General features: G+C 47.0%; 1 protein-coding gene across 2 annotated transcripts in view; it reads left to right on the forward strand.

Annotated features, from left to right (window-relative positions):
- Positions 1 to 24,506, forward strand: part of TADA2A (transcriptional adaptor 2A) — a 142,330-nt gene that overhangs the window by 85,793 nt on the left and 32,031 nt on the right. Inside the window, exons 10-11 of one of the 2 annotated variants that reach the window (XM_088455960.1) lie at positions 1,013 to 1,123; positions 24,266 to 24,337. In XM_088455960.1, coding sequence (XP_088312086.1) covers positions 1,013 to 1,123; positions 24,266 to 24,337 — 183 coding nt within the window. The remainder of the gene's footprint in view (positions 1 to 1,012; positions 1,124 to 24,265; positions 24,338 to 24,506) is intronic. The other variant, XM_088455961.1, reaches the window with a different exon arrangement.

Raw genomic sequence — 24,506 nt, forward strand, 5'->3', positions numbered from 1 at the left:
CCAGTCTCTGTTAAGGCTCATTCCACTCGTTCTGTGGGTCCCTCTTGGGCTGCTAGACGTGGCGCCTCCGCTGTTCAGCTGTGTAAGGCGGCCACTTGGTCTTCAATTCAAACGTTTTTGAGGTTCTATGCGTTTGACACCTTCGCCTCTCAGGATGCATCCTGCGGGTGCCGGGTGCTCCTTTCAGCACAGGAGCGTCCCCGCCCTTAGTTGAACTGCTTTGGGACATCCCCAAGGTCAACCCTGTGGACCCCCTATGGACCCTGAAGTAGAAAACAGGAGATATGGTAAGAACTTACCTTTGTTATCTCTGTTTCTACGAAGTCCATAGGGTCCACAGGGCGCCCGCCCTGACGTACCTGGCTTCATATGGGCTGTGTGGCTGGTCACCGGTTTTCCGTCTCCCATTTCTGTGAGTATGGTTTCTTGTGTGTTCCAGTCTTCCTTCTCTCTGTATAGTCTCCTCCTCCGGCCTTGGCTGCTTACCAACTGAGGTGCCTGTGGCTCGGGGGCGGGGTATAGAGGAGGACGGACCCAAGTGCATCTTGGGAGCAGCAAAGCTTTAACTGCGTGGTGCCCGTGGATCCAGATCCAGCTATACCCCAAGGTCAACCCTGTGGACCCTATGGACTTCGTAGAAACAGAGATAACAAAGGTAAGTTCTTACCATATCTCCTGTTTTGAAGGCTTCCTGGTTTTGATTTTGGTGAATTGTGTGTTGATTTGCAAAGCTTGGCTTTATATCATGTGTATTGGTTTTGTTCCTTATCTCATTATGTTTTGCAATATCTTGTTTAATACAACCAAAAATATGGAATAATACCATTATTGACCCTGCAATTGTTGGTTATATTAGCTTAAATATGCTCAATGCAAATTGTATATGCAGTTAATGGAAACATAAGGACAACTTTTAAGATGGAATACAAGATATTCAATATTTGTTTTTAAAAAAATTTTTCTTTTATTCACAAACACTAATTTAATAACAATCCTTTCTAATTTTGTTTAGTTCTGGAAAGAAGATATTCCAAAGATGTTCAAGATCTGTATGAAACAATGAGGCGATTTGGCAGGATTTTAGGTTCAATGAAACACGATCGGTTTATTGAAAGTCATGCATGTAAGTGACATTATAAAATATATTGTAATGTGAAAACCTCCTTTTCTACTGCAGGGTCCATAGGGCTCCTCAGGAGACCTTGGGGTATAGGTGATGACGTCAGTCTCGGGCACATCAATAGTTAAACTTGTGCTCCCAGGATGCACCGGGCTCCTCTTCTGTACCCCGCCGCCAAGACACCTCAGTTTCGTAGGTGCTCGGTACGGAGTCAGGTCACTTCAAGAGGGGCTGCATTGACAGCCCCAGACATCTTTTAAAAACTACAAGAGTGGCCAGCAGGGGCAGTCCAGAGGACGCCCATGCTGCCACCACAAAAACCCCCAGACGCCCAGGACTGTGGCTGGACTTCACGGGGGACGTTAAAGTTAAGCAGCGGGCGTCCGCTGACATCACATTCCTGTAAGCTTCCCAGGTGGGGGTCCTGTGGAAACGGCTGCGCGTGTTGACAGGCATTGCGCCTGCTCTGACACTATACCATCAGGGATAGCGGGCCACAGTGTGCGGACGTTGTCGGCATCCTGGTAGCAAATAGCATGCCAGGGGAACGGGCCTTCCCTGTACTGCACAGCCGGGCCCTCCCCTGCTGCACTGCGAGCCTTTCCACTGCGGTCTGGCGGTTGCAGGTAGCTCTCCTCCCTCAGACACGCCCCCTATGAGTCCAGCGGCCATTTTATATGTGCTGAAGCGCTGGTCTCATCAGGAGTTGCGGTGCCTGGGCCCCCCTACATACCTCTCCTCTAAGCAGGTCAGTGTATGTAGCAATATTCCTACTAGACACATTTTGTGTGTCTGTGCTAGCACTGTCTGCCTGTATTTCTCTGTCAGCCATTATATCCCTATACTTTCTCTTTCACTAGCCCTTGCGGTGACAGTGCTGCTCAGGGGTTAATTTGCTTCACAGTTCAAACGATTATTGTACTGAGGCGTTTGACACATACATTTATAACAGGGCTTGACAAATTTTCTCAAAATCTAGGAGCCAGGATGAAAGTGTAGGAGCCAGATCACTGCGTGTGTCTCCCCCGCCCCCCCCCCTAAAAAAAATAAAAAATTACAGGAGTGATTGAGGAGCACAGCTCTGTGTGTTATGCAACTGTTATACACACTATACTAGTACACAAAATGGTTATAGTTGAATGTTTATAGTAACATGGAGGCCCCCTCACTGCTCTGCACAGCTCCTCTGCTCCACCCCCCACCCTCCAGTAATAATAGACCACATTTCATATAAAACAATGGTGCCAGAAAGTACAACAGAACCCGCCCCTCCTCTCGAGGTCACACCACTATCCCTCTGAAGCGGCTCTGCAATACCTGCCCATGCATAGACCCTATTACCGGGGGGCTCTATGCAGCCAGAGATAGGAGGTAGTAAACAGCCGGGGTGTACATGAGGATCAGCATAGACTGAGACAGACAGCATGGGTCAGAGCAGGCTGGGATGGAGAGGAAGAGTCAGCGCAGGATGGGACGGACAGGAGGAGTCAGCACAGGCTGGGATGAAGAGGAGTCAGCGCAGGCCAGGATGGACACAGTCACCGCAGACGACACTTGGCACATGCACTCCTGTGCATGAAGTGAACGCCGCAATACGATAGGCACAAATCTCTGCGGGAGCTGATGAGAATCTGCTTCCTCTCTCACTGCAAAATCTGGTAGCCCTGGGATTTGTCAAGCCCTGCATTTATAATGTCTGGCAGTGAGTCTGGTCAGACTGATCTACCCCTCACACAGTCCTGCAACAGATGTTTCGCTGGAATAAGAGAGGGAGAGGAGATAGTGGGAGGATTGTGTACTCTGTGTACCAGGATTGCAGGATTACCTGCTGGGCCCAGCTCTTCTAAAGAGCCTCCATGGGCTTGCTTTGCATAAGCACAAAATACCCTGATTGGTCGGCTTGCTGCACCACCAGTGACCCCCCATTGGGGTACACTCCGCAGCTTGCTATGCCATCTGTGTCACAGGGGACCCCCAGACAGTTGGCTGTGGCTCATAGTATGCCTTTACAACCTACTCCCTACCAAACAGTCAGAACCTGTGTGGGTTAATACACTCTCCAATACGGTGCAAAACCTGACGGAGGTGTTACAGGGGGAGCCTTTCCAACGTTCTGTTAGTATGTAGACTGGGAAGACAGTAACTCTTTCCTATCAGGATGATGTGTCGACTGATGATGGGGAAATACAGGACTTATCTGAATCTGAGCTCCCTCATCCGTGCGGTCCATGTGGCCATGGATATTGGGGATGAGGACACCCCAGCAGCCAAATCCAAACATGCTTGCTTTAAAGAAGTTAAAAGTTCAGCGACAGCTTTTCCGCTGTCTGATCAGCTGGTTGAACACTTGGAAGAAGCATGGAAGACTCCAAGCAGGAGATTTCAGCCACAGAAGAGCTTGTAGACCACTTTTCCGTTCAAGGAGAAGTATTTCTCTAAATGGGAAACGCCACCTCAGGTGGATTCTCATATTACGCGCCTTGTCAAAAGTGCGACACTCCCTATGCCATCCATGTCATCGGATGTCATGGACAGGAAGGTGGAAATATGCTTAAAGTTTATTTATTCTCTTTCAGGGGGAGTGGCTAGGCCAGCTATGGCTATATGCTGGGTGGCCAAGGCAATGGAGCGTTGGGCTAATGCCCTGGAGGCGTCCTTGCCTGTAGAAGCTACCAGTGAACAAGTGGAACTGATAGGTTTCCTCGGAGATTCAGCCACATATGTGAATGAGGCTGCTCTGGATGTTAGTATGCTAACATCCCGCATTTCATAGGCTGCTGTGTCGGCTAGACGCTCTCTCTGGTTGCGATCTTGGAGGGCGGATGCTGAGTCCAAGAAAGGGTTAGAAGGTTTACCTTTAATGGCCAGGTACTTTTTGGTCCAGATTTGGACAAAATTGTGGACACTTTGGTGGCTGCCAAGTCTGCCTGTTTACCTTCGGCCCCATTACCCTCGAGTTCTGGAACTCAGTCATTTCGGACCTTCCGCCCTCAGAGTAAGGCCAAGGCTCAGTCCTTTCCCAGACCGTCTGGAACTAAGAAAGTCACAAAGCCCAAAAAGCAGACCTGGAATGCTAGGCGTCCAGCTGCCAAGCCCGAAGCTAAACCTTCAGCCTGACGGGACGGGCCTCTCTTTGGGGGACCACAAGGTGGGAGGCCGACTTCTTCAGTTCGCCCAGTGTTGGTGTCATACCACAACAGACACTTGGGTAAGGGAAGTGGTCTCTCAAGGGTACGCCCTTTTCGTTCCAAAACAGACCTCCACATCAATTCTGTCTTACGGGACAATAGATGGATCAGGAAAAGGCATTGAAACTGCAGAGAGTGGTTTGATCTATGCTCCTACAGGGAGTTATAGTTCTAGTACCTATTCCCCAGAGGGGAATAGGCTTATCCTGAATCTCAAGTCCCTAAACAAGTTCCTCGGAACACCCCGGTTCAAGATGGAAACCCTGCGGTCAATTATACTGGCTATGGAACCTGGGGATTTTATGGTGCCTCTGGACATACAGGATGCCTACCTGCATGTCCCGATGGCTTCGGCTCACCAGAAGTACCTCAGGTTCGCAGTGTTACATCACCACTTCCAGTTTCAGTCCCTGCCGTTTGGACTGTCCACGGCACCCAGGGTGTTTACCAAACTTATGGCGGTAATGGCGGCCCTACTGCGGCTGCAGGGGATCCGTCTATTTCCCTACCTGGACAACTTGCTATTGCTGGCCAGGTCTCTGGGATTGCTTCTTCCGATCTGCAACTGACATTGACAGTGCTACAAAGAAACGGTTGGTTGATCAACTGGAAGAAGTCCTCAGTGACTCCCTCACAGAGGATGCTACATCTCGGGGCTTTGTTGGATTCCCAACAACAGAAGATTTTCTTAACCAGGGACAAGATAACCATGTTGCAGCAGCGGGTTCGCAGCTGCCATGTGTCGGTCCACTCGGCAATGCAGTTGCTGTGCTCCATGGTGTCGACCTTCGACATGGTGGAGTATGGCCAATTCCATTCCAGGCCTCTACAGATACTGATCCTGTCCAGATGGGATGGATCTCCACGCCGGATAAGAACGCAGACGTTGGTACTGTCTCCGGAGGTACGTCTGTCTCTGACTTGGTGGCTTCATACAAGTCACCTTAGCAAGGGCCGACCCTTTTGGATACCAGAGTGGGTCCTCCTGATGATGGACGCCTGTCCCCGGGGCTGGGGTGCAGTGACAGGTCCACACTTCTTCCAAGGAAGGTGGACAATGGAGGAGTCCGTGCTGCCAATAAATATATTGGAACGAAGGGCGGTTCTAAGGGCTCTTCAACAAGCACGGCTCATACTTCACGTATAACCCGTGCAAGTCCAGTCAGACAACGCCACCACAGTGGCCTACATAAACCGCCAAGGAGGCACTCGAAATAAGGCGGCACTAGTAGAGGTGTCACGCATCCTGACTTGGGTGGAGGTGAATCTCCCAGCCATATCAGCAGTGTTTATTCTGGGAGTCCTAAACTGGAAAGCGGACTTCCTAAGCCGTCACGACGTACACTCAGGGGAATGGTCACTTCATCAGGAAGTATTTCAACTTCTGGTAAACAAGTGGGGCCTTGGGGGGCGTGGTGTAGGAGCGCATGGAGTAGCATGCAGGTTGAAGTGCTCTCCCGGTCTCCATCATCCGACAAACATTTCCTGCTTACCCCCAGGACCCAAACACTTACCTGCCGACAGCAGAAGGAGAGGGGAGCGTCCCTGATGCTGGCTGGGCTGCAGAGCTGCACTATCGGTGCTGCCGGGGCTCCTCTCTTTTGAGACCTGTTGCCAGGTCCGGCCAAGTGACACGCCGGCGGCATCTCCACCTGGCTCCCTGCGCTACCCGACCGGCATCTGGACTTGCCCATTGATGTAGGGGGGGGGGGTCTGCTGGAGGACTCTGCAGGGAACAGCTGTGCTGACGAGTGGTGCGGAGACTAGGGGAGAGGCGGCTTGACAACGCGGGTTTGCTGGAGCACTTGGTCACGTGGCAGCCCGGCGCCATTTTCCCTAAAGACTGGGCAGAGCGCTCTCATCACTCTCCGCTGAGAGTGGTGCCATGTGAGCTGTCCAGAAGTGCTTTCATCTCTGGTCGCAAATCCTGTGAGGTCTGTTGGTGTCACTTGAGAAGCTGTGCATCATATAATGCCCTGCTGAGAGGCTGTGTGGCAAGAAAAGCCGACCCTGTTAAACTAGGTCAGCGTCTGCTAATGCATGTGATGTCTCCATAGTCTTCCCTCTGCTCTATATAAATTGTCTCAAGATACCCTGTGCCATTTCTGTCCATAAATACATAATTGAGTGGGCTGTATTATCTGCATATAAAAGTGGTGAAGCATCAACATCAACCAGCTGTGGCTGCAAAATTAGTACAGTACTCCAGAGGTTCTGGCTCTGAATCTAAAGCTGTTGATCATGGGAGTGAATCCCCTCCTTCACCCGGTGAGTCTGCGGCCTCAACTTCAGATGCCCCTTCAGATGTTGCTATGCAGCGGGTCATTGACGCAGTTACGGCCTGTGAAACCCGGCTCTCTGAAAAAATTGGCAAAGTCCAATCGGACCTATCATTAATACATAATGATTTGCAATTTGTCAGAGAACGAGTGGGGGAACTTGAAACCCGCACGTCTACTTTAGAAGATCAGATAATACCCTTAGGTGTCAGAGTTGGATCCCTAGATGTGCAGATGTCAGCGGTCCAGAAAAAGCTATCTGACATGGAGGGGCAGTTCAGAAGAAATAATGTGAGGTTCGTGGGACTGCCCAAGAAGGAGGAGGGCACTAGGCCAGAACAATTTTTTGAAAAATGGCTGATCGATACTCATGGTAAAGATTCTTTTTCACCATATTTCTCGGTGGAAGAGCCCACCGGATCCTTGTTCGGCCTTTGCCTCCCGGAGCTCCGCCCCGCACGTTCATTGCAAAGCTCCTTCATTACAGAGATCGGGATGCTATCCTCCGCCTGGCCTGTACAAATGGCCCCTTACAGTGGAATGGATCTCGAATATCCATGTTTCCCGACTTTGCTATAGAGATACAGAAAGAGAGGGAACAATTCTCAGCTGTAAAACGGCGCCTAAGAGATCTCAACATACCTTATGCCATGATTTATCCGTCTGAATTGAGGGTGGTTGCCGATGGAGAAACAACATATTTTACATCCCTACGAGACGCGGCTTTGTGGCTGGACCGGCGCAGGCCAGCGAGACTCCCGATAGCCCAGGACTGAGCCATATAAATCTCTTCTATGTTCGTAAGAATTTTGAGTCATTACAGTCATCAATGCTCATATGTAGACTAATGTTTGAAATATGACTAATGTTGATTGTATAGTCAAAACATTTACCATGTTGGTTTAAATTTTAGTATTCTACTTTTATATTGGGGATACATGTCAGTTGCAGATATGTTAATGTTACTGAGTATAATTTTGGAGGCGAGATAATTTTTCTCGAAAATCCCGGGGTACACACCTATAGACCTGGGGACCTCACTTGTGTTATACCTTAGTGCCATTATATATTTTGCCTCATATACACTGCGCTGGTAGTGGGGTAGGGGTATAATTTTCCTTAGTTGGTTTAAGCACAAGACGTAGGGGGGAAGAGGGCGGGTTTCTTGTTTTGTGATGAGGTTTGCCATAGTTCGGGTTGGTATACGGGGTGGGGGGTGGGTGAAGAGCACAAATTGTTGGGGGTTTATGTGCTGTTTTGGACCTATAACAAAAATGGCAAATTTTGTATCATTTGAGGGCTGGACGTGTGGACTCCTAAATATTATAATACCTTGGGATGGCGTCAATAAATGTAAATTTCCTTGTTTGGAACATTAGAGGCTTAAATGACAAAGTCAAGCGCTCTCTGGTCTTTCGGCAGGTTAAACAATATGCGGCAGATGTTCTTAGAGACACATTTAGTTGGAGGATGATTGCTGTCATTTAAAAAACCTTGGATAGGTTGGGGCGTACCACTCTACCTACACATCGATGTCTAGGGGGGTCTCGATATTAGTACGCAAGTCAGTTCCCTTTGTGCTAGATCAGATACACACTGATATGGGGGTAGATACATTTTTTTTAAAGTGTAGAATACACTCTCAATCATTATTGCTCCTGGTGGTGTACATCCCTCCTCCATACTCGCATGAAGTCCTTAAAAAAGCAGCTGAATTTATGGCCACACTCCCGGGATTACCAGTAATATGTGTTGGTGATTTCAATAACTTATTAAATACGTCACTTGACAGACATGCTGCTACAGGTCAGACTGGCAGAGATCGAGGGACTGAGTTTGCGGATATGGTGAGTGATTTGGGTTTCGTAGATGCCTAGAGGTTTAGACACCCATGTGAACGCCAATATTCATGTTTCTCATCTACTCATAGATCATTCTCGAATTGACCTGGCACCAAACATTATGCCCCGTATACAAAAGATCCAATATCATACCAGGGGTATATCCGACCACTCTCCTATTTCGCTGACCCTTGACTTGGGGGGTCATAGAGGTCAATCTTTTTGGAAACTCAACCCGTTTTGGCTAACATGAATGGGTGCTGGTCTTGAATTGGAGGCGGTAAGGTCGAAATTCTTTGCTCTTAATAGTGGGAAGCTTTTTCAACCCAATTTGTGGGATACTTTTAAGGCTTTCCTTAGAGGTACATTGATACAGAGAGTATCTAGCCTTAAATCATTCTATAAACGACAGGAACTTGAGTTGGAGACTAGATGTAGAGCACTAGAGTTGACCTATCTTTCTGACAACTCGGAAGCTAATAGAAGGGATTGGGTAGAGGTGCAAAGGGCATGGAAAAACTTTCTTCTCACCTCCAATATGCTTCAGGTGATAGGCCCGGGTCTTACTTGGCCAATTTAACCAAAGGTGAGAGACCTTCCATAAATGTAGCCCAGATTGTTGACTGCGATGGCGTGGTATACGACAAGGTACCGGATATTGCCAAAGATTTTGCTAAATATTACCGTCACTTATATAGTTTTCATTTGGACGGTGAGGTACAGGAAATTCGAAACTATTTGGGGGATATATCTCTTCCGCAACTTAGTCAGGAAGGTCATGTCCTCTTAGACTCTCCCATAACAATAGAGGAGATTGAACTGGCCATTAACGCCTTTCCTACTGGAAAAGAAAAACAAAGCCTTCTATTTGCCCCGCCTGCTTGATCTTTTGATGCAAATTTACAATCCTCGCTGCAATGGGTAAACGCCTTCAAATACCCTCGCGATATATACCTCTTAATATTATCCCGCAGCTGGAATATATTAAAACTCCAATTTCTGTCTGGGGTAAACTACCATTAACTTTGACAGGCCTGGTTAACCTAATAAAAATGGTTTTGCAACCTAAATTAATATATGTTCTACACAACTCCCCATTCTATATTCCACAGCGAATATTTAAACAGATTGATGGTTTACTTTCCTCCTTAATCTGGTCTAGCGGAAGAGTTCGGATAAAAATCGATACACTGTCTAGAAGTAGAGATTCAGGCGGTCTGGCATTGCCCTCAATTAGACTATACTATTATGCCTCACAGTTAGCACAATTGTGGGAATGGTTCCAAGAGTTGCAGGTAGATTCACTGCCTAATCTCATTATGGCTGGGAGTGGCACTGGCCTATCTCCGGTACAATTACTCCTTAGCGATAATCTGACTATCTGTTTAAACGAGCTGTAATGATCTGTAGGCTGACCTCGCGGACTCTACAAGATGCGGGATTAGACCAGGATACCCCGTTCGTTTATGCAAAAGCACTTACTGAGCTCTCTGAGTTACAAGTTGGGGAGGTGTGGAAAAGGTGAGGTGTGATTTCTATTGGGCAATTATACTAAGAAGGGTATCTGAAATCATTCCAGCAAATCCAAGACAAGTTCAGAGTCCCTGGGGAATACTTTTATGGATTCCTTCAACTAAGACATGCACTCAATGCTCAATTTAGTGAGGTTCTTTTGCTTCTCCAAGATTCATCGCTTAAAAAATTGTCATCTGCAGGCTCCCGCCGTCTGATTTCTATTATATATAGTAAACTGCTGGATGGGCATCATGATTCAGCTCTAGTGCATATTAGACAAAATGGTTGAATGATGTTGGTGTACTCTCTGATGAGGAGTGGAACGAGGCCCTGGCTAGTCCATGTAATGCCACAGTATCTGCTCGATTTCAGCAAATACAGCTGTTTATACTTCAGAGTGTACATGACGCCTACTATACTACATGCAATTGGGGGTAGGAAAAATACACAATGCCCTAAATGTAATTTACCAGGAGGTACTTTTTGGCATCTTATGTGGCAATGTCCAAAGATATGTGCTTTCTGGCATGAAGTGTGTCGTATTATATCTGATATAGTATCCTGTGTTTTAGCATGTATTGAAGAAGATTCTACCTTGGGTAATCCGAAAGTTCAAACAGGAAGGAGGTCTAATGCTGCTTGTAGTTCCAGCATGGCTCAGACGTCACTGGTACGCAGATCTTCAGAGTCTGTCAATAGACACTCCGATGCTGTTGCCGCAGGTCCTTGCCTCTACCCGGACCTGAGTCGTATGTCTTTGACGGCGTGGCTCTTGAGACTGCCCTCTTGAGTTCCAGGGGTTTCTCTAGCTCGGTGGTCAACACCATGCTCAGCGCTCGCAAGCCTGCTTCTGCGAGAATTTATCACAGTGTGGGGCACACATTCTTTGAATGGTGTCGCCCCAAAGGTTATAATCCTCAAACATTTGGATTATCCAGGATTTTAGCATTTCTACAGGCAGGCTTAGATCATGGTCTTCGCCTTGCTTCTCTGAAGGTACAGGTTTCTGCCCTGTCAGTACTGTTTCAATTTAGGATTGCTACCCTTCTGGATGTACATACCTTTATGCAAGGGGTGCTTCGCATCCAACCTCCTTTTATCCCACCGGTGGCTCCGTGGGATCTGACTATGGTCCTTAGGGCTCTACAAGGACCGCCATTTTGAACCACTGGGCTCAGTGGATTTAAAATGGCTTATTATTAAAACTGTATTTCTTCTGGCCATTGCTTCGGCCAGAAGGGTATCAGATTTGGGAGCTCTTTCTTGTCATCCCCCCTTTCTGATTTTTCATAGGGACAGGGCTGTTCATCGTACTCGCCCTGGTTTTCTGCCTAAGGTGGTATCCAGCTTCCACATTAATGAGGAAATTGTAGTGCCAGCCTTTAACTCCCCAGACCTCTCAGCTGGTGAGGCCTCCTTGGATGTGGTATGGGCTCTAACGACGTATGTGGACCGTACCAACTCATTTCGGAAGTCGGACTCGTTGTTTGTCCTTTTTGGTTTCCGAAAGAAAGGATGGCCTGCCACTAAGCAGATGTTGGCAGGCTGGATTCGCCTGGCAGTATCAGAGGCTTACATTCATGAGGGCCTTCCTGTTCCGTCCTCTGTCAAAGTTCACTCTGCTCGGTCTGTGTGTCCCTCGTGGGCAGCTCGTCGTGGTGCCTCAGCTGTTTAGCTGTGTAAGGCAGCCACTTGGTCTACTGTCCATACATTCCTTCGGTATTATGCATTTGATACCTTTGCCTCTCAGGATGCCTCCTTCGGGCGGCGGATTCTCCTCTCTGCACAGGAGCATCCCCACCCTTAAGGAGACTGCTTTGGGACATCCCCAAGGTCTCCTGTGGAGCCCTATGGACCCTGTAGTAGAAAATAAGAGAGATGCCAAGACCTTACCTTTGTTATCTCTATTTCTACGAAGTCTATAGGGATCCACAGGACTCCCACCCTGTCGCACCTGTGCTGCAGTTGGTCTGTGTTCTGGTCACCGGTTTCCGTCTCCTTCTGTATGTGAGAGTGTGATACTTGTGTGTTCCAGAAATTCTTCCTTCTCTCTTCTCCTCCTCCGGCCATTGGCTTGTTACGAAACTGAGGTGCCTTGGCTTGGGGGCGGGGTATAGGAGAGGGGCCCGGTGCATCCTGGGAGCACAAGTTTAACTATTGAGGTGCCCGCGACTGACATCATCACCTATACCCCAAGGTTTCCTGTGGATCCCTATGGACTTCGTAGAAATAGAGATAACAAAGGTAAGGTCTTACCATATCTCTTATTTTTTTTATTTTTTTTTTACACATTGATGTGCTAAACATTGTTTATGAGAAAATTGTAATAGGACGCAATGCTAGTTACCAGTACAGTTATAAATGCCTGCTGTTACATTTACAAACCATTACATTACAGATATGTCAACAGTATGGGGGAACTGAGAATACATTAAGCAGGCCTTGCTAGATATGACTAGATATGAAAAAATGTACAACCCCAAAGGGGAATATAGTGGTTGATCGCTTGTTCAGATTTATTTCACTGTGTATAATTCTGAACAGTTGCAGTTTGAATAGTCGTAAAATGTTTTATCTTTCATCCTATGGTGGACACTGGGACAGATGGATACAGTGGAGTGCAACGACTGGGTACCAAGGAGTTAGCATTGTTGAACTGCAGCCCAGACTCCTCCTCCTCCCTTATAGCTCACCTGTATCCATGGAGACCACTTTTTCCGTGGTGCCTCCAGGATAGGGCACGTTGGAAGCCCATGTTAACTTTTTTTTTTTCTTTTACTTTTCATTTTTGGCTGTTAGTGATACGTTCCCCAGCGGGCGGCTGGAACGCTGATCTCATGGCCAGGGACACAAGCCATCTCCTCTGCATAAGGGACCAGGTAAGCTGCTCCTTGTCCCCGGCGCACCGTATAGCGATGTACCGGCTTTGCCAACGGAGGGCTGAGGCAGCTGCCGCTGGTCCTGGATCTGGGGCACAGTCTTCTCTGTGCCACCGCTAGACCACCAGGGACACAAACACGCAGGGAAGCTGCCATTAGGCTGCGGATCTCTAGTTGGTTTCCAGGCTGGAGCGGAGATAGCCCTGTGGCTCTAACACCCAAACTCCTTGGCTGGTCCTGCTCTGGGTTTCCTACCTGCTATCTCCTCCCCCTGGGCACTAGGCTGATGCGCTGTGTCCTCAGGCAGGGATCGCCAGTAGGGGGAGTTAATGCTTCCCCTCTCCGGCTGATGAGATATTCATACATTTCATCGTTAGTACTTCCTGCTTCATCTCGGTAAAGAGGCGAAGCAGGAAGCGTTATAGCGGCACGTTAAGTGTCGCTATAATACATATTCCCCAAAATATCTTTATTAAAAAATATATATGGATATAAATATTGATTCTTCACCATTCACTAAAACAGCCTATTTGACAGCTGATCAGATCAAAAAAATCAAGGAGCTCACCAGACCTGTGCGGACCCCTTCATATACAGACTTCCCTCTGATGACACACCAGATAAGTGCTGCAGCAAGGACATCATGTCCCTGAGTTGATATTAAAGCTGAACGCTGCAGTTCGTCTGCTAGGTCTGACGCTCCGGCTCTATTGACTCCCCTCGGCGTGCACACCGCCCGCTGGTCTCTATACAAAGGCTGATAGTGTGGTCTCTTAAAAATCTGACTTGATCAGCTTGCTGCCGACCTGCCTTCAGATCTATGTCCACAGGACTGCTGAGTTCCGCAAGACTGATTCCCTCTGTGTTATATGAATTCCGTAAGAGAGGCTGACCTGCCTCTAAACAAACGTTAGCGCGCTGACTGCCTCTAGCTTTCTGACAAGCCTATCTGGTCTGTCGGCAGCCGGTTCCGCTTTCAGTTATGCCACACTCTACTCGAGCGGTGGGGGCCTCGTGGGTGGCCTGGCGTGGGGCTTCTGCAGAGCAGCTCTGTCGGGCAGCTACATGGTCCTCTGCTCTAACTTTCATCAGATTTTACAGTTTCAACACCTTCGCCTAGGCCGATGCGGCTTTTGGGCGCAGTCTCATTTCTGCAGCGCATGAGCATTCCTGCCCTTGAAGAGACAGTTTTGGGATGTCCCAGTGTCCATTATAGAATGAAAGATAAAACAGGATTTTTCCATCTTACCTTTTACATTCCTTTTTCTGAATCCATGGCTGACACTGGACGCCTACCCTCACGCGCCTCGCTGGCTGGGGGTTATCTTCTTTCTGTGTGTGTGTGTGTGTGTTCTGGATGTTTTTTTTCTCCTTTACTCCCAGGGATACAGGTGGGCTATAGTGGAGGAGGAGCCTGTGCTGCAGTTTAACAATGTTAACTCCTTGGTGCCCAGTCCCTGTACTCCACTGTATCCCACTGTCCCAGTATCCAGAAAAAGGGATTTAACAGGTAAAACAAAAAACAATCCGTTTTTTCAATTTATTTTTTCAATTTTATGTTTTGTCAGAGATTTGTATGTTTTTAATATTGGTACGGTTGATCTGTTTTGTATAATGCATGAAATACCATGCCTGCCACTTGGGGACACTGGAGTATAGACAATGGGGTATAGATGGTGGTAGTGTAGAGCCTGGCACTTGAAATAATTTAGAAGTGTGACATGAATTTAGTAGGTGCACATGGGGCTGTCTCCAGCCCTTTTTTGTAAATTATGTTTATTTGATGATATATTTTATTTTATTTACATTTTACAACTGAGGACAGGCTGAGAAGGGCACCGCCACGGCTACTGCAGCCTGTGTCCGGAGATCCTATGGAGGGGACCCACTCATGAGACTCTGTGAGGATCCGCCACAGCTAACACCGGCTTATGTCCGGGTCTCCTTGACGCCCCCTAAGCCCAGCATCCCGGCCGCAAAAGCGTTGTTGCGGCGCAACGCGGCTGTCACACACTTACAGATGTGTGCTGCTACATATTTGCTCCATGCGCAATTCATGAAACACCATGATAGTTGCGCCATGCAGTGGAGTTGCATTTTGCAGCATGCTGCAGTAAGGTGCAACGTAACGTACTGAAGCGCTGGAAAAGCTGAAGTGTGTAACACAACTTTCTTCTTCAGGGTCCATAGGTTCCACAGGGAGACCTTGGGGTATAGGTTGGGGAACCAAATCTGGGCACCACGCAGTTAAAGCTTTCAGCTCCCAGGATGCACTGGCTCCAGTCTCCTTATAGCCCCGAGCCAGAGGCACCTCAGTTTGAGTAGGTGCCTGGCCGGAGTCGAGTCACTGTTATCGCAACCCCTAAAGCTATTTTAGTTCATTTTAATTTTATGATTTGTTATTTTTTTACACTATATCTAGAGCGCGCAGCAACAGACTGTCCTCTGAGGTCTCCAGCGGCCATTTTATCTCTGTGGTGCATCGCAGGTCTCCTAGGACGGTGTTTGGTCCATCCCCCTGCATACCTTGCCTTTGGGTCAGTGTACACAGCGCTATAGCCTCACCAGACACTGAATCTGGGAAGTTGATTGTAGTGCCATTTGCAGTATATTGTATGTAATGTGTGTGTGTGTGTATATATATATATGTATGTGTATATATGTATGTGTATATATGTATGTATGTGTGTATATATATATATATATATATATACACACATATACACAATATAAAAAAAAATCATTTATTTATATGGCACCACAAGTGTTCCGCAGCGCCTTACAAAGTACATAGGCAAATAGGTTGACTTACAGGAAATGGATAATATACATTGCTACATTCGTGACCATAACACCCAGATAAGCAACAGAGCAAAGCAACCAAGTGTTAGGAGTCCTAGTGGGGAGTAAGAAGTAGATGAAAGTAGAGATAGGAGAAGCACAAGAGGGTAGAGGGCCCTGCTCATAAGGGCTTACATTCTAAAGGGGAGGGACAGACAAACAGGTGTGACACGGATGGGTAGGCAGGGATGTATGTAGCAGCAAGTTAAGATGAGAGCTGGAAGGCTTTGATGAAATAGTGGGTCTTGAGAGCCCGTTTGAAGGATTGTAAAGAGGTGGAGAGTCTGATGGGAAGAGGGAGAGCGTTCCAAAGGTGGGGAGCAGCGCGGACAAAATCTTGGAGGCGGGAGTGGGAGAAAGTAATCAATTGGCATGAGAGGCGGCGTGCATTTGTTGAACGAAGAGGGCGAACAGGAGAGTGAAGGGAGATGAGATCCGAGATGTAAAGGGGAGAGGAATGGGTGAGGGCTTTGTAAATGAGTGTGAGGACCTTAAATTGGGTTCTGAAAGGGAAGGGGAGCCAGTGGAGAGCTTGTAGGAGAGGAGAGGCAGATGCAGACGGTTTTGAGAGGAAGATGAGCCGAGCAGCAGCACTGAAGACAGACACGAGACGGGAGAGAATATTTTAGGTGGAACTGTGTGTTGCATACGCTGATAGTGGGTCCCTGCAGCTTATCCTAGCGCCAGTCAAAACCAGTATAGCGCTGCTTGATATTTCCACGATAATTGTTAGCCAGATATGTCTGACCAGGAAATGGAGCATAATACTGCACCCATTTTTACTATTCTGCAAGTCATGTGCTGCAGGTGTGAGTAAGGAGGATTTGTCTCAGGAAGGGTTATGTATAAGGTGCCATCAGGTACCGGGCCCCTTAAAGGACCTCCCTTGAGCGTTTTTTTCTCAGACCCTGGCCTCCATTTCGGATCACCTGGCAGCCCCCACAATTGTAACCTGCTTGGGGTTACCTCAACATGCTATACTTCCCTCTCGGGGTATCTCGCAGTTCTTGCAGTCTACCCCTGTGACACAGACTGTTGCTTCCAGGGTTTTTCACAGTACATTGAATCCCCTCAGGTACTACAACAGTCTCTCATTTCCTTTAAAGGGATTACCACGACAGCAACCCTGGGTGGATGTTTTTTCTAAGCTACGACCTTTCAAGAAGGCGTCTAATTGCCCTGTGGTGTCTTCCCAGTCTGCACTGCTGTCTAAGATAGTCAGACGAGGGAGATATGGATAATGTCTGACATCTATTCCTTTCGTCATGGAGGGAGCCTAAATCAAGTATTGATAATCCCGGCTTTGGTGCTGGTGGTCAGGTCCATCTTGGTTATAGAGGATCTCGAACCTGCACCTAATTAAAATCGCCCTCAGCTTAAGCAGATTAAAGTGTCTTCGGCTGTTTTTCCCCCCTCTGACCAGTAGATGGATCACATGGCGGAGGTCTGGCAATCGCCAGATAAGAGGCATCACAAAAGCGTTTGGCCTCATGTTACCTATTCCCTTAGGGTCATTGCGAGTAATAATACTCACCTCCTGCGGTGGATTCTCTTGTTACTCGTTTCATAAAGAGCGCTACTACATCTCCCATCCCTTCCCTGACGGATTCATACGGATAGGAAGGTGGAAGCTTTGCCTGAAATCAATATACTTGCTTTCAGGGGCTGTTACCCATCCAAACATGGCTATCGCATGGGTGGCTAACACTATACATAGCTGAGCTGATGCGTTTGAAGACTTTTTTTTCCCACAGAAACTTCATGGGAACAGTTGTCATTGTTGCTCACATTCAAGATGCAGTTTACTATGTTGCAGTAGCAAAATTGGATGTCCGTTTCCTAACCTCCAGGGTGTATCTACCCGCCATACCCTGTGGCTGCACTCATGGAAGGCAGAGGTGGATTCCAGGATAGGCCTTAAAGGAGTGCCCTATAATGGGATGATCTTTTTTGGTCCTGACCTTGACAAGATTGTAGCAATGTTGGCAGTATCACAAACGGCCTTTCTGCCTTCAGCTACTTCCACTTCAAAGCCTTGGACTACATCTGTTAAGTCCTTTTGTCCTCAAGGAAAGCCTAAAGGCCAGTCTTTTTCTAGGCAGTTGGCCTCCACGAGAGCCGCCATACCCAGAACCAAGCAGGATCACCAGACGCCCTGCATCTAAACCTGAGGATAACCCTCAGCCTGACGGGACAGGCCTTCATCTGGGGGATCCCAGAGTGAGAGGCCGATTTCTTCACTTCGCCCAGTGCTGGTGTCAAACCGCCACGGATGTTTGGGTAAGAAATGGGGTCTCTCACGTGTGCGCCCTCTCATTTCTCAGACGGCCTCCCCACCTGTTTTTTTACACAGGCCCTCCTTTAGACCCGAACAAGGCCTTACAAATCCAGAAAGCTATACAGTCCTTGCTGCAAGCAGGATAATTAGGGTAGTCCCACTATCTCAGCGAGGGACTGGTTATCATTCTACTCTTTCTGGTTCAGAAGCCTATCCTCAATCTCCAATCACTGAACAAATTTCTAAAGGTACCAAGGTTCAGGAGGGAAACCCTACGCTCCATCTTCCAAGCTATGCTACCAGGGGGCTTTATGGTATCACTGGATATTCAGGACACTTACCTACAGGCACTTATAGCGCCCTCTCATCAGCGTTATCTCCGGTTTGCTATGCCACAGCAACACTTCCAATTTTCAGGATCTGCCCTTTGGACTGTCCACAGCCCCACAGGGGTTTACCAGAACTACGGCTTTTAAGACAGCCCACCTGCACAGGGTACCCGACTGCTGCTGTATCTAGACGACCTGCTGGATTCTCAGAATCAGAGAGTCTTTCTGTCGTCAGACAAGATCTCCACTCTTTAACTACGAGTGGGCAGATGTCTCCACAGTCAACGAGTGTCCATACACTCAGTAATGTTGGTTCTGGAACTCATGGTGTCCACTTTCGATATGGTGGAATATGCTCTGTTTCATTCCAGGCCTTTGCAAAAACGGATGCTCTCCAGGTGGAATGGGTTTCTCCATCGGATCAATGTTCAGACGATAATGCTCTTTCGGAGTTGCGTCTGTCTCTATCTGGGTGGCTATAGCCATCTCATCTAACCAAGGGTCACCCCTGTTTGGATCCCGGACTGGGCAATCCTTACAACGGACGTCAGTTTCTGGGGCTGGGGCCCAGTGACCGGTCCGCACTCCTTTTGGGGCCGTCGGACATCGGTTGATTCAACCCTGTCAATAAACATATTGTAACTTCGAGCTGTCTTAGGGCCCTCACACTGGCCCAACACATACTTCACGGAAAACCTGTACACAGGTTCAGTCCGACAATGTCAAAACAGTGGCTTGCATCAAGGAGGCACTCTAAGTCGGGCAGCAATGACATAAGTGTCACACATTCTGACATGGGCCGAGGGTCACCTCCCATCCATCACTGCAGTGTTCATTCCCGGGAGTTCTCCATTGGAAAGCGGTCTTCCTCAGCCGTCACGATGTGCATCCTGGGGACCGGTCTCTTCACCAAGAGGTGTTTCAACTCCTAGTGAGCAGATGGGGCCTCCCAGAGGTGGCCCTCCTGGTCTCCCGACACAATCACAAACTGCCGGTGTACGGGTCCGGATCTAGAGATGCCGTAGCAACCTTCGGAGATGCATTGTCAGTAAAGTGGACCTTCCAATGTGCGTACCTGTACCCTCTGGTCTCACTTCTTCCTCGAGTTTTTCGGAAGTTCAATCAAGTTGGAGGTACTGTCCTGCTGGTGGCTCGAGCTTGACCCAGACGTAACTGGTACTTAGTTTTTCGGAGTCTCTCCATCGACACTCTGTTCATTCTGCCTCAGGGTCGTTGCCTTTCCCCGGATCTACATCGTCTCTCTCTGGCTTTGTCATCATCATGCTTAGAGCACGTAAGCCAGCTTCTGCTGAGATCTGCCACAGAGGGTGGCATACCTATTTTTAATGGTATCGTACCAGTAGCTTCGAACCTCAAGTGTTAAGGATTTCCAGAGTCCTGACATTCCTTCTAGCTGGTTTGGATTTGGTCTTCCACCTGGCTTCCCTGAAAATGCAGGTCTCGACATTGTCAGTATGGTTCCAGCGTAGAATTGCTCCACTCCCGGGTATCCAGACATTCCTTAAGGGTGTTCTCTGCATTCTACCTCCTTTTGTCCCCCCTAGGGGCTCCTTGGGATTTGGCAATAGTTTTTTGGACCCTCTAGGGGCCCTCATTTGAACCACTGGTTTTGGTAAACCTTTCAAGGTTTATTACTTAGATTCTCTTTCTTATGGCGCTTACGCCTGCCTGGAGAGTGTCAGAATGGGGACGCTCTCCTGTAGCTCCCTCTTCTGGATATTTTACCAAGACAGGGCTGTGAGTTACACTCGCCCTGTGTTTCTTCTTAGGGTGGATTCTGAAATCTGATTTATTCAGGGACTTATGGTACCGGCCTTTTAGTCAACTGTCTTCTCGGCAGCTGAGGCCTCTTTGGCTGTGGTCCGTGATCTCAAGATTTACATGGACCTTACCAGTTCCTTAGGGAAATCTGACTTCTTATTTGTGCTCTATGGATTTCTCAAGAATGGATGGCCTGCCATCCTTCCTCGGGGCCCTACACACAGAAAGGCCTTCCTGTTTCAGCTTCTGTTGATGCTTATTCTACTCAGTCTGTGGGTGGCTCGCCATGGCGCCTCTGCTGTTCAGCCTTGCAAGGCGGCCACGTGGTCTTCCTTCCAGACCTTTCTAAGGTTCTATGAGTTAGATACCTTTGCCTGAGAGGATGCTTCCTTTGGGCGCCGGATTCTCCTCTCAGTGCAGGAACGTCCCCACCCTTAAAAAGACTGCTTTGGGACATCCCCAAGGTCTCTCAGTGGAGCCTATGGACCCTGAAGAAGAAAATTTGAGATTTCCATCCCCCAAGGGTTCTCAGGAAATTCAAGCAGGAAGGTGGCACAGTGATACTGATAGCTCCAGCCTGGCCCAGGCGCCACTGGTTCACCGATCTACAGAATCTCTCCATAGACCGTTTCCACTTCCTCTACGGCCAGACCTGTTAGCACAGGGTACTTGTCTGCACTCTGACCTACCTCATCTGTCTTTGACGTCATGGCTCTTTAGTTAGTTATCACCAGGACGCTGCTTGGGGCGAGAAAGCCTTCCTCTACCCGCATCTGTCACAGAGCTTAGTACTCTTATTTTTAAGGGTGCTCACCCAGATGTTATGAGCCTACGGTTTTAGTGGTTTATGGGTGCTTGCTTTTTAAAAAATTTTTTTATCTAAGACAGGGTTGTCGTCAGTACCCAGTTGGTTACTTTCCAAAAGTGTCCCAGGCTTTTCATTTGAATGAAAAGTGCTTAGTTCCGGTTTGTCAGATCTTCATTCATGTGTGTGTATATATGTATGTATGTATGTATTTATATTTGCAGTGCATCCAGAAAGTTTTCACAGTGCTTCACTTTTTCCAAATTTTGTTATGTTACAGCCTTATTCCAAAATAGAATAAATTCATTTTTTACCTCAAAATTCTACACTCAATACCCCATAATGATGACGTGTAAACACATTTTTTGAGATTTTTGCAAATTTAATAAAAAAAAAACAAAACAAAAAAAAAAAAACTAAGAAATCACATGTACAGAAGTATTTACAGCCTTTGCAAGGAGTCTCAAAATTGAGCTCAGGTGCATCCTGTTTCCACTGATCATCCTTGAGATGTTCCTACAGCTTAATTGGAGTCTACCTATGGTAAATTCAGTTGTTTGGACATTATATTGAAAGGCATATCTATATAAGGTCCCACTCTTGACAGTGCATGCCAGAGAGCAAACCAAGCATGAAGTCCAAGGAATTGCAAGCAGAAAGAGACAAATGCAAGTGCACACTCCAACTATGCTGAGCCTAATAATAATACTGCTAAATTGCATCCAGGCCAACCCAGCAGAGCCGCCCAATGGTATCACACTAGTGTGAGATTTAAAATGAGGGTTAAAGAATGATAAAGATGAAAGACTATGTGTTAAGTCCTACATAAGTAGGAGGTTATACTAAAAAGTGTATAAAGTTCTACATATACAAAAAACAAACTAAAGAAGTGAAAAAGTGTACATTATGATGCCATGAAGCAGTCCAGCCACACCAGCCCAGGCTGGTATTTTCTAATTGGTCCATTTTTTTTTTATTTATTTTTTTTAGACACAGACTCTGTGTTGAGCTAGTGCATCTTCAGACGTCCTCCTAATTTCTAACTGCACTAACTAGATTGCTTTCATATGGATAGTTCTTGCAGAGGCCCGTGGCCATTGCTTGTGGGGTAGCAATACGGATATATTAGCCTAGTGGTCCAATGCTCCATTCAGTAAGCAGAGTTTTTGTATTGTTGACTGTCCTCATGAATATGTTGAGGGGCCATTTGGGTTCTCGCACTTCCGGTGTGACTGTTGCAGCCGTGATCCTGAAGTGCTTGGGTTCCAGTTTGACTGCACACTTCCATCACATTTGGAAGCCTTCTGTAGCTTGGGTGCATGTTGTGGTTTCATTAACCACAGTTGCCCAGGTCTTGTTTCTTCCAGGCGAGGTGGATGCTGGTCTTCGCTTGGCCTCTTTGAAGATTACCGGTTGTTGCCTTATCCATCAGAGTTGATTTATTTTTTTCAGCAAAGGTTTTGTTCAACTCCGGTTACCATCGGTTCCACCTCCAGCCCAGTGGCTCACCTGTTGGTGGCTCCCTACGCTTAGACCCTTCTGCTGGTTTACAGCTTCTCAACTTCATGGACCTTCAGTGTGATCCAGGATACCTCTTCTGTAGTTGGCTCTTGCCTTAATATATACTCTGTTTTCTCTTAGGTCGAATGCATCTTCGCCTTTTGCTAGAATTTTCTGTACAGTGGAATAGTTGTGAGTTTATATAACTCTTTGATGTCTGGCAGTTGCTGGTTTTCTATTGTCAGCTGCAGCAGCTTCTTCCCTGTCTTCGGTTCTGGCTTCTTCTGTCCGCTACGGTGGCATCTTCCCTGTCTTCGGATAGGGTTAGATTTTTTTGAGCTTGTTCTCATTTTGATTCCCTTCGTAAACGAAATCTTTGTTGGTGTTCTCTGCTCCCTAAAGTCAGGGCTTCTCTTTTTCATTGTTTTGTACGATGCTTTGTCGAGCTATTCTGCTCACGCTGGGTTATGGTGGGATTCTCTGAGGCTGCCAGGCGAGGAGTTAGTCTTCACTCCTTGGTTAGCTGACGCTTTGGTCCTCAGCTCTTGTTTAAAGACTTGGCCTGCCATCGGTTTGTTAGCTGTTCCTGTTTCGGTATGATTCCAGGGTTGGTAGGGTTTCTCAGTGCCTCCCAGTCGGGCAGTTAGCTTTGGGACGTCCCCATTGTCTATACTCCAGTGTCCCCTACTGGATGAAGGAGAAAATAGAATTTTGGTACCTACCGATTATATCCTTTTCTCCGATTCCACAGGGGACTCTGGATGCCCACCCAGCGTTGTTTCCCTGCCTTCTTGTTTTTTGGTTGTATCATGTTCTATTGCGGTCTTGTCTGTTTTCTTCTGTTGTGTGACTGTGTTCCCTGCAGTAGGTTCCTCTGTTACTCCTGCTGTGTCGTTCTTGTACCGTTCTGGGGAATTCTCTTTCCCTCTTTCTTCCTGTTTGTCCTCCGTCTCATCTCGGGCTCATTTCTTTACTGGGGCTGATGGGGTATAGAGGGGGAGGAGCCAGTCACACTTCTAAATTATTTAAAGTGCCAGGCTCTACTCTACCACCATCTTTACCCATTGTCTATACTCCAGTGTCCCCTCAGGAATCTGAGAAAAGGATTTATCGTTAAGTACCGAAATCCTATTTTTTACGATGTCAAGATTTCTGTATACCATCTGTCCAACAGCAACAGTTTGGAAAGTATAAGCACATTGGACTATTGCAGTCAGTGAGACCACTTTGTAATCCAATACGGCCAGCAAAAATTAAATAAAGTTTACATATGTAATTTATTTATGAGCATATACTGTAACACCAAAAGTTAACAAGCTGAATAAATATAAAAATCCCCTTTAAAAGTGCACCAAATGCACTCAGCTTTGGACCTGTATCTGTTAATTTCAAAGTTATTAATTGCTTAGTGCAGTGGTTCCCAAACTGTGCGCCTGGCTCCCTGGGGTGCCTCGGGACAATTACAGGGGTGCCTCAGTTTAGTGATCCAGCACCAAATCAAATTCTTTATAGTCACTGTAATGTAAATATGTGGACAAATAGAAACGCAACGCAGTCTACCACTACATAATTAAACCTAAGGATGACCGGTAAGCTCAATTTACTTCACTTCACTACTTCACTACATTCTTTTCTGAATTTCTCATTAACAAACATTTGGCTTAGGTGTACCGTGAAAATAATGCTGATACTCTAGGGCACTATGATTCAAAAAGGTTTGGGAACCACTGGTTAGTGTATAAAGAGCTTGGTTCTCCCTCCTATTTCCTGTATGTTAAGTATGCCAACCCTGATTTTGGACCATGTAGTTTAAATGAAGCTTAATTAAGAAACCAATAAATTTAATAACATATGTCCCCCAATATTTTTCTAAATCTATACTTAATTTGTATACTTTTTTTCTGGCAGTGGAATTTGAATTACGCAGGGAAATCAAACGATTACAAGACTACAGAAATGCGGGAATCAAAACATTTTACAGTAAGAAAATTTTTGTTTTTTCAAACTGTTCTATGTAAAGTGTAGATTCTTAGGCCACAAGAAGAAGCAATATTATTGACTGCATGTCAGTCTTAAATGAGGTAGCTGTAAAATATTTTATTTATATATTTATTTTTTTATTGGGAGGCGGGAGTTCAGGCTGTGCATA

Source organism: Taudactylus pleione, unplaced genomic scaffold, assembly GCF_031769625.1.
Source record: "Taudactylus pleione unplaced genomic scaffold, aTauple2 ptg000682l, whole genome shotgun sequence".
Taxonomy (NCBI): Eukaryota; Metazoa; Chordata; class Amphibia; order Anura; family Myobatrachidae; genus Taudactylus; species Taudactylus pleione.